The following is a 14,592-nucleotide window of genomic DNA, read 5'->3' as shown; positions in this document are numbered from 1 at the left end:
AATTAAGAAGTATTTTCAACCTATCTGATCATCCATTATCTTCACATGAAACAAAACTGTTAGAGAAAGGGTTATCATTCTGTCCCACCAATATATCCAATCTAAACGAATTATACACCGACCTTAATGCATATATACGGAAGCTTACGTTAAGACGTCATTTTGCTATAAAAAAGCATAAAGATTTATCTACTAATCCTGATGACGGTTTGATTATTACTGACAACCCATCAATACCACTTGTTACGATAAACCCAAGTGAGGTCTCCACTGAGAGGTATATTACAACTCAGTTAAAGGGACGCTCTAGGTTTTACCCCACAGCATCCAAGGGCCATTTATTGCAATCCTTCCATGATTTAGTTCTAGAAGATCTTCTTAAAATAGATCTACAGGCTCCTCCCCCCTCAAATCTCACACATGCTGAACAATCTGCACTTCATAGACTCAAATCAGCACAGGATATTGTAATCAAACCTGCGGATAAGGGGGGTGGCATTGTTCTTCTTAATCGGGCCGACTATTTGGAGGAGGCCTCTCGCTTATTAGATAACCCCCTACACTATGCCATTCTCGATCATGATCCAACAGAGGAATATAACAATACACTGAAAACTTTTATAAATGACAATTTCTTTAAGGGCATCCTTACCAAAAACGAGAGAAATTTCCTGATCAATCAGCATCCCAGAACCCCCTTCTTCTATTATCTTCCAAAGATACATAAAACACTCAGTAAACCACCGGGCCGACCTATTATATCAGGCATCGATTCGACCACAAGTAATTTATCGGTTTTTGTTGATCATCACCTCCAGCCACACGTACGATCACTTCCATCTTACCTTAAAGACTCTCAGCATCTTATACAGTTAATAAAAGATATCACCTGGCAAGACAATTACCATTGGCTCACTTGTGACGTGACGTCATTATATACGAACATCCCCCATGACTTTGGACTGACAGCTATTGACCATTTCCTAAGCAACAACCCACATATGCCCACAGCCCAGAGAAGCTTTATTACACAATGTGCCGAGTTCATCTTAACGCACAATACCTTTAGTTTTCAAGATAGGTATTACCACCAGCTGACCGGGACGGCCATGGGCAGCTCGTTCGCGCCCTCCTTCGCGAACTTGTCCATGGGACTCCTGGAACGTCTAAAATTTCATCCACAACATCCTTTTCAAAATAATATTATATTCTACAAAAGATATATTGACGATTTAATCTTCATATGGCACGGCGACCATAACAGTATCACACATTTTGTCCACTATTTAAATAACAATGTAGCCGGCCTTCAATTCACAGCCCAACACCATAGTACCACCATAGAATTCCTTGACCTATCTTTACATGTTGATGGAGATAAAATTAAAACCAAAACTTTTTTTAAAAAGGTTGATGCTAACAACTATATCCATTTCAAAAGCCACCATCACAAACCTTGGACCACTAATACTCCCTACTGTCAATATAAACGCATCTTCCGAAACTGTACTGATCAGAAGGACTTTCACTTACAGTCTGCAATTTTGACAAATAAATTTAGTGAACGCAAGTATCCCAACAAATTACTGAGAGATGCCAGACGTAGAGCTACCCAAACAGACCCTGTCAAATCCGCAACAGTTACAACCCAGGTATTATCCTTTCCACGTTTTATCACGAGATACAGTGCCCAACATAATACTATCAGATCAATATTACAAAACAGGTGGGACCTTCTGCTTCAAGACCCCTATTTAAAGTCAGCAATCCCAGATAGACCATCTCTCACGTATAGGAGGGCCCCAAATCTACGTAATTTACTTGCACCAAGTAGACTCAAGAGCAGACAGTCCAAAGGCATTACTACACCTGGATCTTATCCATGCAATAAGCCCCGCTGTACAGCTTGTCAGTTTGTAATTGATACCAACACTTTCCATTCAGCTGCCACATCAAGTATCTTCCCGATAAAACAATATATCGATTGTGACTCCCGGTTCATTATTTACCTCATTTCCTGTCCTTGCGGCCTCCAATATGTGGGTCGCACGACCCAGGAGGCCCGCAGCAGGGTCGGCCAACACAAGAGGAACATCATCAACTGTTTAGCACTCCACAGCGTCTCCAGACACTTTGGCACGCATCACGATAGAGATCCCCAACTATTTCGGATCACTTTCATAGAGGCAATTTCCCCACACATCCCAAATACCTTTGAAGCCTTGCGCCAGAAGGAGATATACTGGATTAATATTCTTAAAAGTCTGATCCCTAACGGTCTCAATGAGGTCTTGGAAAAAGCATTTTAGACAAAAATGAAGAAGGTATGCTTTATACCCAAAACGATAGTGAATCTATGGTGCCAATGACTGCACCACGATTGATAATGATAGAAGGTTTTATCATACTGGTCCTCTCTTTTATCTATTCCTATCCATTAAAATGTATGATGTTGCTTTGTTTTTTAAAAAAAACTGTGGACACATATATTTTTTTATATATTTTTTTATTTTTATATTTCTTATTTATTTGTCACTTTATGTCATGAAATTGTGTACCTTAATGTGTGGTTGTTTTTTTATTAAGTAATGTAGGTTTATTTATTTCATTAATTTTTTATCTATTTTATGATCTTTGAAAAATAGGCTAGAAATATCCCCTTGGTTTAGTTCTCCCAGATCCTAGAACACAATTTATTGCACTTAACCCCTCCTTAGCCCCCTAGATTGGATTTCCCACTATTCCCATTATCGTGCATGCTGGCGCCGTTTGTGTCCAGGTGCACCAAGGGGCGTGGGCGCTTTGGTGGCATTTGGAGACCTGTAGCGCCGGCATAACGTACTTAGACGCGTCACAGGGGATGCTGAGACCATACGGAAAGCCGCCTACAGGCGGAACACTTGTTGCCATCACATTACCATTTCCAAAATGGCGCCGTTACACTCCGGCGCATGCGCACTATACGTCACTTCCGCACAGTACAGCGGAAGTGACGCAGTACATTGCAGAGACGGCGTTCTCCGCACTTCTAAACTATTTGTAGGACTCAGCACACCGCGCTCCTCACTGAGGCGCTAAGCCGTTTTCAGACCCCCAATTGGTAAGTCCCCCCTTCACTCTGCCTGCAATTTACTTGCCTTGTGTTTATATTATTTATGCATTGAACACTGCAGGGCTTCATGCACCCTGATACTGTTTTACCATGGATTAAGCCACTTTATACCCAGTCAGCTCTCACTATGAAAATACACCACTATTAAAAGCCAGCATAGATCGCTGGACACTGGGTGATGACAGTCATCACAATTAAGCTTGTCATACAAGATATATAATGTATACACTCCTTCAGTTGATTTACCCCTGGAACATCGACATATGTTGAGACTTAAACGAGTCCTAGTAATTAAGTTGTGTAAAATGTTATATACTGAATGTATGTGTCTGCACTGTGGTCTGCACTTTAATTGTGAAGCGCTGTTTTTTGTTTTAGATTATTACAAGCTTTTGGGGTCCCCCTTTGTTTATGAATGTTATTGTTCTGTATCTTTTATAGCTTGTACTCCTGTCCGATTGCCTGAGGAAGCGGGATAATCCCGTGAAACGCGTAGCACCCGGGAGTACCATTAAATTGCTGAATTTTTGACCAAACTTTGTGGTTTTTATTGGTTTTGGTCTGTTGGAAGGGTGGTGAGTACGTCTCCCCCCATTTTAATTCTTACAATTGTTTTTACTCTTTTTGGCGCCTCTGGTATTTATCCTTAACACATTGCGATCCACCTATGGTGGCAAGGATTCTTCCTAAATTCCTTTCTACAGAGAGCGACATCTTATACCTGAGTGGGGTCAGGTTCTAATTCTCCCCACCGGCATATGGAGTGGTTGCCTAGGGGCAACCCACGTTTGTGAGTATAAACTCGTTTTATTTCATATTGTCCTTTTTCTTTGACATACTGCACCATTTGGGCTCTCGGTCTTTTGTTTTTGTTTCCGAAGTGCATCTAGAGCCTCCCCTACCTGGTGGAGCGTCAGACCTGATAGCAGCCCTAAAAAATGGAATTCATTGATGAACGCGCCGTACATAGGACTTGCTTATTCGCACAGTTCAAAAGCAACACAGAACCACATATCCCTCCTAATACACCGACAGTGGATAACCCTGTGACGCCTTACATTGATCTCAAACCCATTTTTCATAAACTCGAGGCCGCATTGAAGGATGAGTTCTTCAACCTTGCAGACATCGCCATGCAGCAAACATATATAGCGGAGAAAATATCACCGGATGGCATACGCATTAAAACATTATCCTCCTTCCCCAAAGACCTCCTCTACACGGAAGAGTGGTATATTTATCTTGAAACCTGCACAGGCGGGATGATGGAGCGGATCATAGGGAAAAGAACCTCCATAGTTAATGACCTCCAACTCGTCATCTTAGAACTCAGACAGACACTGGCCCAACACTCCAAAGACAAAACATATCAATTTCACATGTCCAACCTCATTTCACGGGTGAAAAAATTCGAAATAGACACCATTGACACAAAATTGAGGAAACTAAATAGAGATCGGTTAGCCTATGCGGAACATAGGGAACGCGAACGTAAAACTCGGTTCCCAATAACCGATCCTATTCCACCACGTCCCCCACTGCTGCCACTTATGAGCATCACTGTTCCTCCTCCTACACCTCGCATTTTTCCCTCCTATCCACCCCCGTGCCCCCTACCTCCACCTACCTTTCCACCACCGATCACAGCACCGGTCACGCCACTACCACCTCCCCCAGCATATGTTCCACCAAAATTCGATTTTGCCCATACTACTGTGCTGGAAAAGACACTGTTTGACAAGCCCGCTGCTACCTCCTCCGCCACTTTAGAGGCGGGGTTGGCCGACCCTCCTGCGGCCCCTGTAACAACTATAGCGAGTAAAATTACCCCTATACTTAAAACTAAGAAAGATCCAATCTTTAAAATTAAATCCAGAAAAGGTAAATTACCAAACATCAAAATCAAAAACAATAAGAACGTTCCTAAATCCAGTAATTTGAGACCACTTTATAAGTTCCTGAAGGGGCCACCACCGGCCACATTGTGTGTGCCTCCCACACCCAGCCCCAAGGCAGCTGTACCAGCCAATCAAGCCTGTAATGCCACCACAGACGATGTCAGGATTTCCCAATTGAGTATTTACGACACATCAACACAAAATGCAGATCACCCTATAAACCCGACAGCTCCTGATGACGCGCCGGACATTACGGAGAGTCTGGATAACACCATAACCACAGCATGTTTTTTAGACCTACCAGCCTCCCTATCCCAAAATACCCTGGTTCTCCCTTTACCGAGCCCCACCAACAATCGAGTGGTTCTCAATCTCAGATACAACATGAAGCGGTCGCACCCAGACCCCGGAAAAGAGGCAGCCGGGGCAAAGGTAAAACAAATAAGAAAAGATGCACTCGAGTGATTCCCAATCCCAACGCGCAATTAAGAAGTATTTTCAACCTATCTGATCATCCATTATCTTCACATGAAACAAAACTGTTAGAGAAAGGGTTATCATTCTGTCCCACCAATATATCCAATCTAAACGAATTATACACCGACCTTAATGCATATATACGGAAGCTTACGTTAAGACGTCATTTTGCTATAAAAAAGCATAAAGATTTATCTACTAATCCTGATGACGGTTTGATTATTACTGACAACCCACCAATACCACTTGTTACGATAAACCCAAGTGAGGTCTCCACTGAGAGGTATATTACAACTCAGTTAAAGGGACGCTCTAGGTTTTACCCCACAGCATCCAAGGGCCATTTATTGCAATCCTTCCATGATTTAGTTCTAGAAGATCTTCTTAAAATAGATCTACAGGCTCCTCCCCCCTCAAATCTCACACATGCTGAACAATCTGCACTTCATAGACTCAAATCAGCACAGGATATTGTAATCAAACCTGCGGATAAGGGGGGTGGCATTGTTCTTCTTAATCGGGCCGACTATTTGGAGGAGGCCTCTCGCTTATTAGATAACCCCCTACACTATGCCATTCTCGATCATGATCCAACAGAGGAATATAACAATACACTGAAAACTTTTATAAATGACAATTTCTTTAAGGGCATCCTTACCAAAAACGAGAGAAATTTCCTGATCAATCAGCATCCCAGAACCCCCTTCTTCTATTATCTTCCAAAGATACATAAAACACTCAGTAAACCACCGGGCCGACCTATTATATCAGGCATCGATTCGACCACAAGTAATTTATCGGTTTTTGTTGATCATCACCTCCAGCCACACGTACGATCACTTCCATCTTACCTTAAAGACTCTCAGCATCTTATACAGTTAATAAAAGATATCACCTGGCAAGACAATTACCATTGGCTCACTTGTGACGTGACGTCATTATATACGAACATCCCCCATGACTTTGGACTGACAGCTATTGACCATTTCCTAAGCAACAACCCACATATGCCCACAGCCCAGAGAAGCTTTATTACACAATGTGCCGAGTTCATCTTAACGCACAATACCTTTAGTTTTCAAGATAGGTATTACCACCAGCTGACCGGGACGGCCATGGGCAGCTCGTTCGCGCCCTCCTTCGCGAACTTGTCCATGGGACTCCTGGAACGTCTAAAATTTCATCCACAACATCCTTTTCAAAATAATATTATATTCTACAAAAGATATATTGACGATTTAATCTTCATATGGCACGGCGACCATAACAGTATCACACATTTTGTCCACTATTTAAATAACAATGTAGCCGGCCTTCAATTCACAGCCCAACACCATAGTACCACCATAGAATTCCTTGACCTATCTTTACATGTTGATGGAGATAAAATTAAAACCAAAACTTTTTTTAAAAAGGTTGATGCTAACAACTATATCCATTTCAAAAGCCACCATCACAAACCTTGGACCACTAATACTCCCTACTGTCAATATAAACGCATCTTCCGAAACTGTACTGATCAGAAGGACTTTCACTTACAGTCTGCAATTTTGACAAATAAATTTAGTGAACGCAAGTATCCCAACAAATTACTGAGAGATGCCAGACGTAGAGCTACCCAAACAGACCCTGTCAAATCCGCAACAGTTACAACCCAGGTATTATCCTTTCCACGTTTTATCACGAGATACAGTGCCCAACATAATACTATCAGATCAATATTACAAAACAGGTGGGACCTTCTGCTTCAAGACCCCTATTTAAAGTCAGCAATCCCAGATAGACCATCTCTCACGTATAGGAGGGCCCCAAATCTACGTAATTTACTTGCACCAAGTAGACTCAAGAGCAGACAGTCCAAAGGCATTACTACACCTGGATCTTATCCATGCAATAAGCCCCGCTGTACAGCTTGTCAGTTTGTAATTGATACCAACACTTTCCATTCAGCTGCCACATCAAGTATCTTCCCGATAAAACAATATATCGATTGTGACTCCCGGTTCATTATTTACCTCATTTCCTGTCCTTGCGGCCTCCAATATGTGGGTCGCACGACCCAGGAGGCCCGCAGCAGGGTCGGCCAACACAAGAGGAACATCATCAACTGTTTAGCACTCCACAGCGTCTCCAGACACTTTGGCACGCATCACGATAGAGATCCCCAACTATTTCGGATCACTTTCATAGAGGCAATTTCCCCACACATCCCAAATACCTTTGAAGCCTTGCGCCAGAAGGAGATATACTGGATTAATATTCTTAAAAGTCTGATCCCTAACGGTCTCAATGAGGTCTTGGAAAAAGCATTTTAGACAAAAATGAAGAAGGTATGCTTTATACCCAAAACGATAGTGAATCTATGGTGCCAATGACTGCACCACGATTGATAATGATAGAAGGTTTTATCATACTGGTCCTCTCTTTTATCTATTCCTATCCATTAAAATGTATGATGTTGCTTTGTTTTTTAAAAAAAACTGTGGACACATATATTTTTTTATATATTTTTTTATTTTTATATTTCTTATTTATTTGTCACTTTATGTCATGAAATTGTGTACCTTAATGTGTGGTTGTTTTTTTATTAAGTAATGTAGGTTTATTTATTTCATTAATTTTTTATCTATTTTATGATCTTTGAAAAATAGGCTAGAAATATCCCCTTGGTTTAGTTCTCCCAGATCCTAGAACACAATTTATTGCACTTAACCCCTCCTTAGCCCCCTAGATTGGATTTCCCACTATTCCCATTATCGTGCATGCTGGCGCCGTTTGTGTCCAGGTGCACCAAGGGGCGTGGGCGCTTTGGTGGCATTTGGAGACCTGTAGCGCCGGCATAACGTACTTAGACGCGTCACAGGGGATGCTGAGACCATACGGAAAGCCGCCTACAGGCGGAACACTTGTTGCCATCACATTACCATTTCCAAAATGGCGCCGTTACACTCCGGCGCATGCGCACTATACGTCACTTCCGCACAGTACAGCGGAAGTGACGCAGTACATTGCAGAGACGGCGTTCTCCGCACTTCTAAACTATTTGTAGGACTCAGCACACCGCGCTCCTCACTGAGGCGCTAAGCCGTTTTCAGACCCCCAATTGGTAAGTCCCCCCTTCACTCTGCCTGCAATTTACTTGCCTTGTGTTTATATTATTTATGCATTGAACACTGCAGGGCTTCATGCACCCTGATACTGTTTTACCATGGATTAAGCCACTTTATACCCAGTCAGCTCTCACTATGAAAATACACCACTATTAAAAGCCAGCATAGATCGCTGGACACTGGGTGATGGCAGTCATCACAATTAAGCTTGTCATACAAGATATATAATGTATACACTCCTTCAGTTGATTTACCCCTGGAACATCGACATATGTTGAGACTTAAACGAGTCCTAGTAATTAAGTTGTGTAAAATGTTATATACTGAATGTATGTGTCTGCACTGTGGTCTGCACTTTAATTGTGAAGCGCTGTTTTTTGTTTTAGATTATTACAAGCTTTTGGGGTCCCCCTTTGTTTATGAATGTTATTGTTCTGTATCTTTTATAGCTTGTACTCCTGTCCGATTGCCTGAGGAAGCGGGATAATCCCGTGAAACGCGTAGCACCCGGGAGTACCATTAAATTGCTGAATTTTTGACCAAACTTTGTGGTTTTTATTGGTTTTGGTCTGTTGGAAGGGTGGTGAGTACGTCTCCCCCCATTTTAATTCTTACAATTGTTTTTACTCTTTTTGGCGCCTCTGGTATTTATCCTTACCACCTATACTATGTTCACAGTGCAGTTGGTGCATCACAGTGTAACGGCGTGCAGCATCGTAACACACTGCATGCAGTCCGTTACCACAAAATGCATGTGTTAACAGTGACTTTGAAGCATACTTTTCATTGACTGTATGCTTCACTGCAGTTCACTGTATGCGACACAACACACTAAACCAATGAGAGGGTAAAGGAGCTGTAAGAATGTCGGTGATGTCTGGAGATGGGCCAGGAGGTTTGTAGTGCAAATAATGTGTGCTTTTCATATTTTGGGAGCCTAAAGATAGTAACAAGGGATGTAGTAATGGAACAACATGTCATAATGATGCCCCCTGAGAGAAGAAATGGTGACCTCCAGTGCTGTTGGGCGAACAGTGTTCGCCACTGTTCGGGTTCTGCAGAACATCACCCTGTTCGGGTGATGTTCGAGTTCGGCCGAACACCTCATGGTGTTCGGCCTTTTAAGTTCGGGTTCGCCCCGAACTTCTGTATGCCCCCGAACAGGGCCGAACAGGGCCCCTGTTCGGGCGAACAGGGCCCTGTTCGGCCGAACAGGCCGCAATACGGCCCCCCTATGGGGTCGCAGGCATAAGGGGGGAGCATGCCCCGATCGCGGGGGGGGTCGGAAATTCCCCCCACCCCCTCCGCTAGCGCTCCCCCCTCTGCCCGCTTCCCCATTCAAAAGTTTCAAGAAGTACCTGTATAGCGGATGGCCTGGCAGTGGGCGGCACTGTGGAGTGAGGAGGAGGAGGAGTCCGGAGAGTGACGAGTTGAGGGAGGCCGGGCAGCGGGCGTGAGGTCAGAGAAAGGGCGGAAGTTCCGCCCTTTCTCTGACCTCACGCCCGCTGCCCGGCCTCCCTCAACTCGTCACTCTCCGGACTCCTCCTCCTCCTCACTCCACAGTGCCGCCCACTGCCAGGCCATCCGCTATACAGGTACTTCTTGAAACTTTTGAATGGGGAAGCGGGCAGAGGGGGGAGCGCTAGCGGAGGGGGTGGGGGGAATTTCCGACCCCCCCCGCGATCGGGGCATGCTCCCCCCTTATGCCTGCGACCCCATAGGGCCCCCAAAATAGGGATGTTCGGGAAGTTCGGGGTTCGGCCCGAACATGCCGAACATCTCGGCCATGTTCGGCGAACTTTCCCGAACCCGAACATCCAGGTGTTCGCCCATCACTATGAGGGAGATATGTCTAATGTAAAAAAGCAGGCATAGCATGCCCCTCATCAAGGTGCCTGCCTACAGTGGGGTGGGACATACCGTAGATGTACATGCAAAGAGGGAGGTGTTGTAGATAAAAACCATGCTGCTGTGGCAACGAGTAATAGAATCTTAAATCATGGCAGCGGCAGAATGATGGTGAGGCCATGTTTAAGTGCTGAATTGTTTTGAGTTTGTCCTTAGTCACTAGGGATGCTCACCGCATCCCAAGGAATTCAGTTTTCCGCAATTCTGGCCAGAATTTGGTGATTCTGTTCCGTCGCATCGGAACGGAATTGCTATAGCGCTGTAGCGGAAATTCTGCGGAACGATGCATAATTAGGATTTTTGTACGCCAATCACAAGGAAGCCCCTAGAAGAAGCTTAAAGTGAGAACAACAGGATTTCTTCATGAAAATAGGAATTTCTGCAGCAATCAGAGGCTTACAAAAACCACCCAAACGGATGAATGCATGAAAATCGGAATTATTTGAGCACCAAATACAGTCTTAACAAAAATCAATCAATCCTATGTTAGCAACCAGCTCCCTAGCTATCTCACCTATCCCAACCATTTTGTATAGGTCCCATAGCCTACACGACACCTCCTGCGGCACCAAAACCACCGCCATGGAACCACTGCCAGGTCCCATAGCTTACGAGACACCTCCTGCGGCGCAAAAACCACCACCATGGAACCACCGTACCTCTCAGTAATGCACTGCAGAGTCTGCATCACCTCTTTGTGACCACTTCCATCACATTGCATCGCACTGCTGGTAGAGTGTCATGTCTCATTGAGGCCACGCCCATTGCAACAGGGGAGTGGGGGGGGGGGGGGGCGACGAGCGTACTGAAACTTGATGTGACGTATATGTGAAAGTAGCCTGAAAGGCACCCAAAAATATAAACTCATTAAAAAGTATAACGCATATAGGCCTACTTGCTTTTAGAAAGATGCCAGTGTTATTGACAGAGTAAGACTTTATCAATACAGCATGTTTCATTTGGTCAAATCCAATTTCATAAGTATTTCATACTTGCCATTTATTATTTGTGAGCCAAATTCTATTATTTGGGTGACATGCTGCTTAATTATTTTATAAGTAGTAATTTGCTAGACTGTTTATATTATTGTTGCTATAGATTACTCTATTGCCACACCTCATCCTCTTGAAACAGTGGCTTTATATTTTGAATAATAAAAGTTTATTGAGAAAATGCTAGCTCTATCATGGTTGCTAGTGAGTATAAAATGCACACTGTGGCCCATGGGTCTGTAGTTAATCATTAACAATGTATTCCCCTTCTCCTATTCTTCTCACCCTGTACCCTGCAGCTGATATTGGAAAGCAAGGTGTCATGGTCTGTATCATGCAGTTGCTACATATGCATGGCTGAGGGGGTGGGGAGGAGGGGGGTATGGAGGAGGGGGTCGTGAAGGTGAGGGAGGGTGTGTGGAGGAGAGGGGTGAGGGAGGGGGTGTGGAGGACGGGTGCTGGAGGGGGGGGGGTGTAAAACTCACACTGTAGCCCATGTGTCTGTAGCAACGCCACAGAAGGCCTCTCAGGAACTACATTATGTAGGGGGATTTTCACTCCTACCAATTTTTAGGTCAGATTTACCTTAGCAAAAATCTGCAAAATCCTTTATCCTCTTATTGAATGTGGCCAATCTTGAGGGTGTCACCCCCATTCGGGGGCATAACTACTAACCATGTATCCACCAGCAAAACCCTCATTAGACAACCCACCAAATTTCCACCCCTTTCCCTACAGCCAGGGATGATATATTAACCACTTCAGCCCACAGGGTTGTTCATTTTTTGCATCTGAGCAACTTTCACCTCCCATTAATTTTCCAATAACGTTATCACTACTCATCATCACAATTAATTGATTTATATCTTGTTTTTTTCCGCCACCAATTAGGCTTTCTTTGGGTGGTACATTTTGCTAAGAATTATTTTATTCTAACTCCATTTTAACAGAAATATTAAGAAAGAAATGGAAAAAAAATCATTATTTCTCAGTTTTTGGACATTATAGTTTGAAATTAATAAATGCTACCGTAATTAAAACCCATGTATTTTATTTGCCTACTTGTCCCACTTATTACACCATTTAAATTATGTTCCTATCACAATGTATGGCGCCAATATTTTATTTGAAAATAAAGGTGCATTTTTTCAATGTGCGTCCATCACTATTTACAAGCCTTCAGACCCTTAGGTAACTATTTACCGTATGTTTTTTTATTTTTTATTATTGTCAATTTTTTGGGGGGATAATTTTTGGTGTGGGAGGTAAACCGCTAATTTTAAATGTAAAATAATGTATTTGTTTAATAAAAAATGGATGTGGGTGTAGTTTTACTATTTGGCCACAAGATGGCTACAGTCAAAAAGTCCTGGAAGCGAACGATCACGCTTCCAGGCACATGAATGAGGACGGGAAACTTTTTTTTAACTCAGAAAAACCACAGCCTCTGACAAGAGGCTGTCAGTCTTTCTGCGGGGGACTTCGATCAATGAATGGGAGAGCTATAATCCCATTCATTGATCGCTGGGCTAAAGGCCAGCAGGAGTGCGCGCAGCCTATCTGGACGAGTATGTTTGTCCAGATAGGCTTAAGTGGTTAAGAGTGGCCACCATGGCTACCTCCACCCATAGCAAATGGGGTCACAACAACATCTGCTCTCTTAAAGGAACTCCGAGCTCAGCCAAAAAATGAAAGTTGTACTCACCTGGGGCTTTCTCCAGCCCAGTGCTGGTCGGGAGGTCCCACGACGGCGTCCTGGCTCCTCTCCATGTCCCCGCTCCGGAATGGCTGACCGGCCGCAGCCCGGGCGACACTTGGCCGAGTGTCGGGCTGCTCCTTCCGCGTATGACGCGGCTGACGTCACACGCAGGCCACCTCGCGTCATCACGACAGGCGGCGTGGCAGTACTGCGCATGCGCGTTTAAAGCACGCATGCGCCACACTGCCACGCCGGCCGCCGTGATGACGCGAGGTGGCCGGCGTGTGACGTCAACCGCGTCATACGCGGAAGGAGCAGCCCGACACTCGGCCAAGTGTCTCCCGGGCTGCGGCCGGTCAGCCATTCCGGAGCGGGGACATGGAGAGGAGCCAGGACGCCGTCATGGGACCTCCCGACCAGCACTGGGCTGGAGAAAGCCCCAGGTGAGTACAACTTTTCTTTTTTGGCTGAGCTCGGAGTCCCTTTAAAGAGGTCCATGTTTATAAGGGAGCAGGGGGAGTAAGAATGTGGGGCTCCCTAGTCCCCAGCCTTACTTTGCTTTCAGTGGCTGCTCCCCCTAGTGGTTATAACTCTCACCCCACTTTCTCATCTCCAGTCCTTATAAATGGAGAACAGCATTGCACAAAGTGAGACATCGTAGTGACAGGTAGTAACATTTCTCAATGAAAGCCAGTTTATTGTTTGGAGTTAGCAGGCAAAAAGAAAATGCACTTCAGCAGAATAGAAAGGAATGCTGTAATTCCACTATAAATGGGAAATTTGTGACTAATTCAGTGCAAGTAAATGCACTGCATTCAGCCCTGGGATCTGTACAGTATGTTTACTATATTATATTACCTATGACAATGCAGGGCTGATCACTGATAGCTGAAATACAACAATAGTAAATGCAATGCAGCGGATAACAGTTGTATTGTCATGATACCATGTTAGTAAGTGTATGTTATAATTTTTACAGATCTTTTAGTTTTACATTACTGTCAGCTTACAAGTCTATTCACATACCTTGCCTGCTGTAGCCATCTCACTTGTGCTTCTCTCCTGAACGTCTGTTGGAAAGGAATAACTGGAGAAATACCCTTTTCTTTTGAGAACATTAGAAATAACCTCCCACTTTTCCTCCTATCCAGCACTCCTCTACATGAGCCAAAATTCAGTGATGTGTAAACAGCCAGCTATGCACAGCTCAGAAAAGTGTAGCAGATTATGTGTGACTGGAACACAACGTAGTAACACTGCACAGGTATTTACTATTATAAGAGCCATCAATCTAATCTCATCCCCTCAATCAAAGCAATAATATCCTCTACCGTAAGCTTTTTATTGCATAATATATTAAACATCAACCAGAGGCGTCATTAGGGTAGGGGTCACC

At 44.0% G+C, this 14,592-nt stretch overlaps 1 protein-coding gene across 1 annotated transcript in view; it reads right to left on the bottom strand.

Moving 5' to 3' along the window:
* Positions 1-14,329, bottom strand: part of LOC137504044 (alcohol dehydrogenase 1) — an 89,765-nt gene extending 75,436 nt beyond the window's left edge. The window contains exon 1 of the mRNA XM_068231970.1: positions 14,223-14,329. Coding sequence (XP_068088071.1) covers positions 14,223-14,240 — 18 coding nt within the window. The 5' untranslated portion in view covers positions 14,241-14,329. The remainder of the gene's footprint in view (positions 1-14,222) is intronic.
* Between the last annotated feature and the right edge of the window lie 263 nt (positions 14,330-14,592).

Source organism: Hyperolius riggenbachi, chromosome 1, assembly GCF_040937935.1.
Source record: "Hyperolius riggenbachi isolate aHypRig1 chromosome 1, aHypRig1.pri, whole genome shotgun sequence".
Lineage (NCBI taxonomy): Eukaryota > Metazoa > Chordata > Amphibia > Anura > Hyperoliidae > Hyperolius > Hyperolius riggenbachi.
This window is presented reverse-complemented; position numbering and strand designations above follow the sequence as displayed.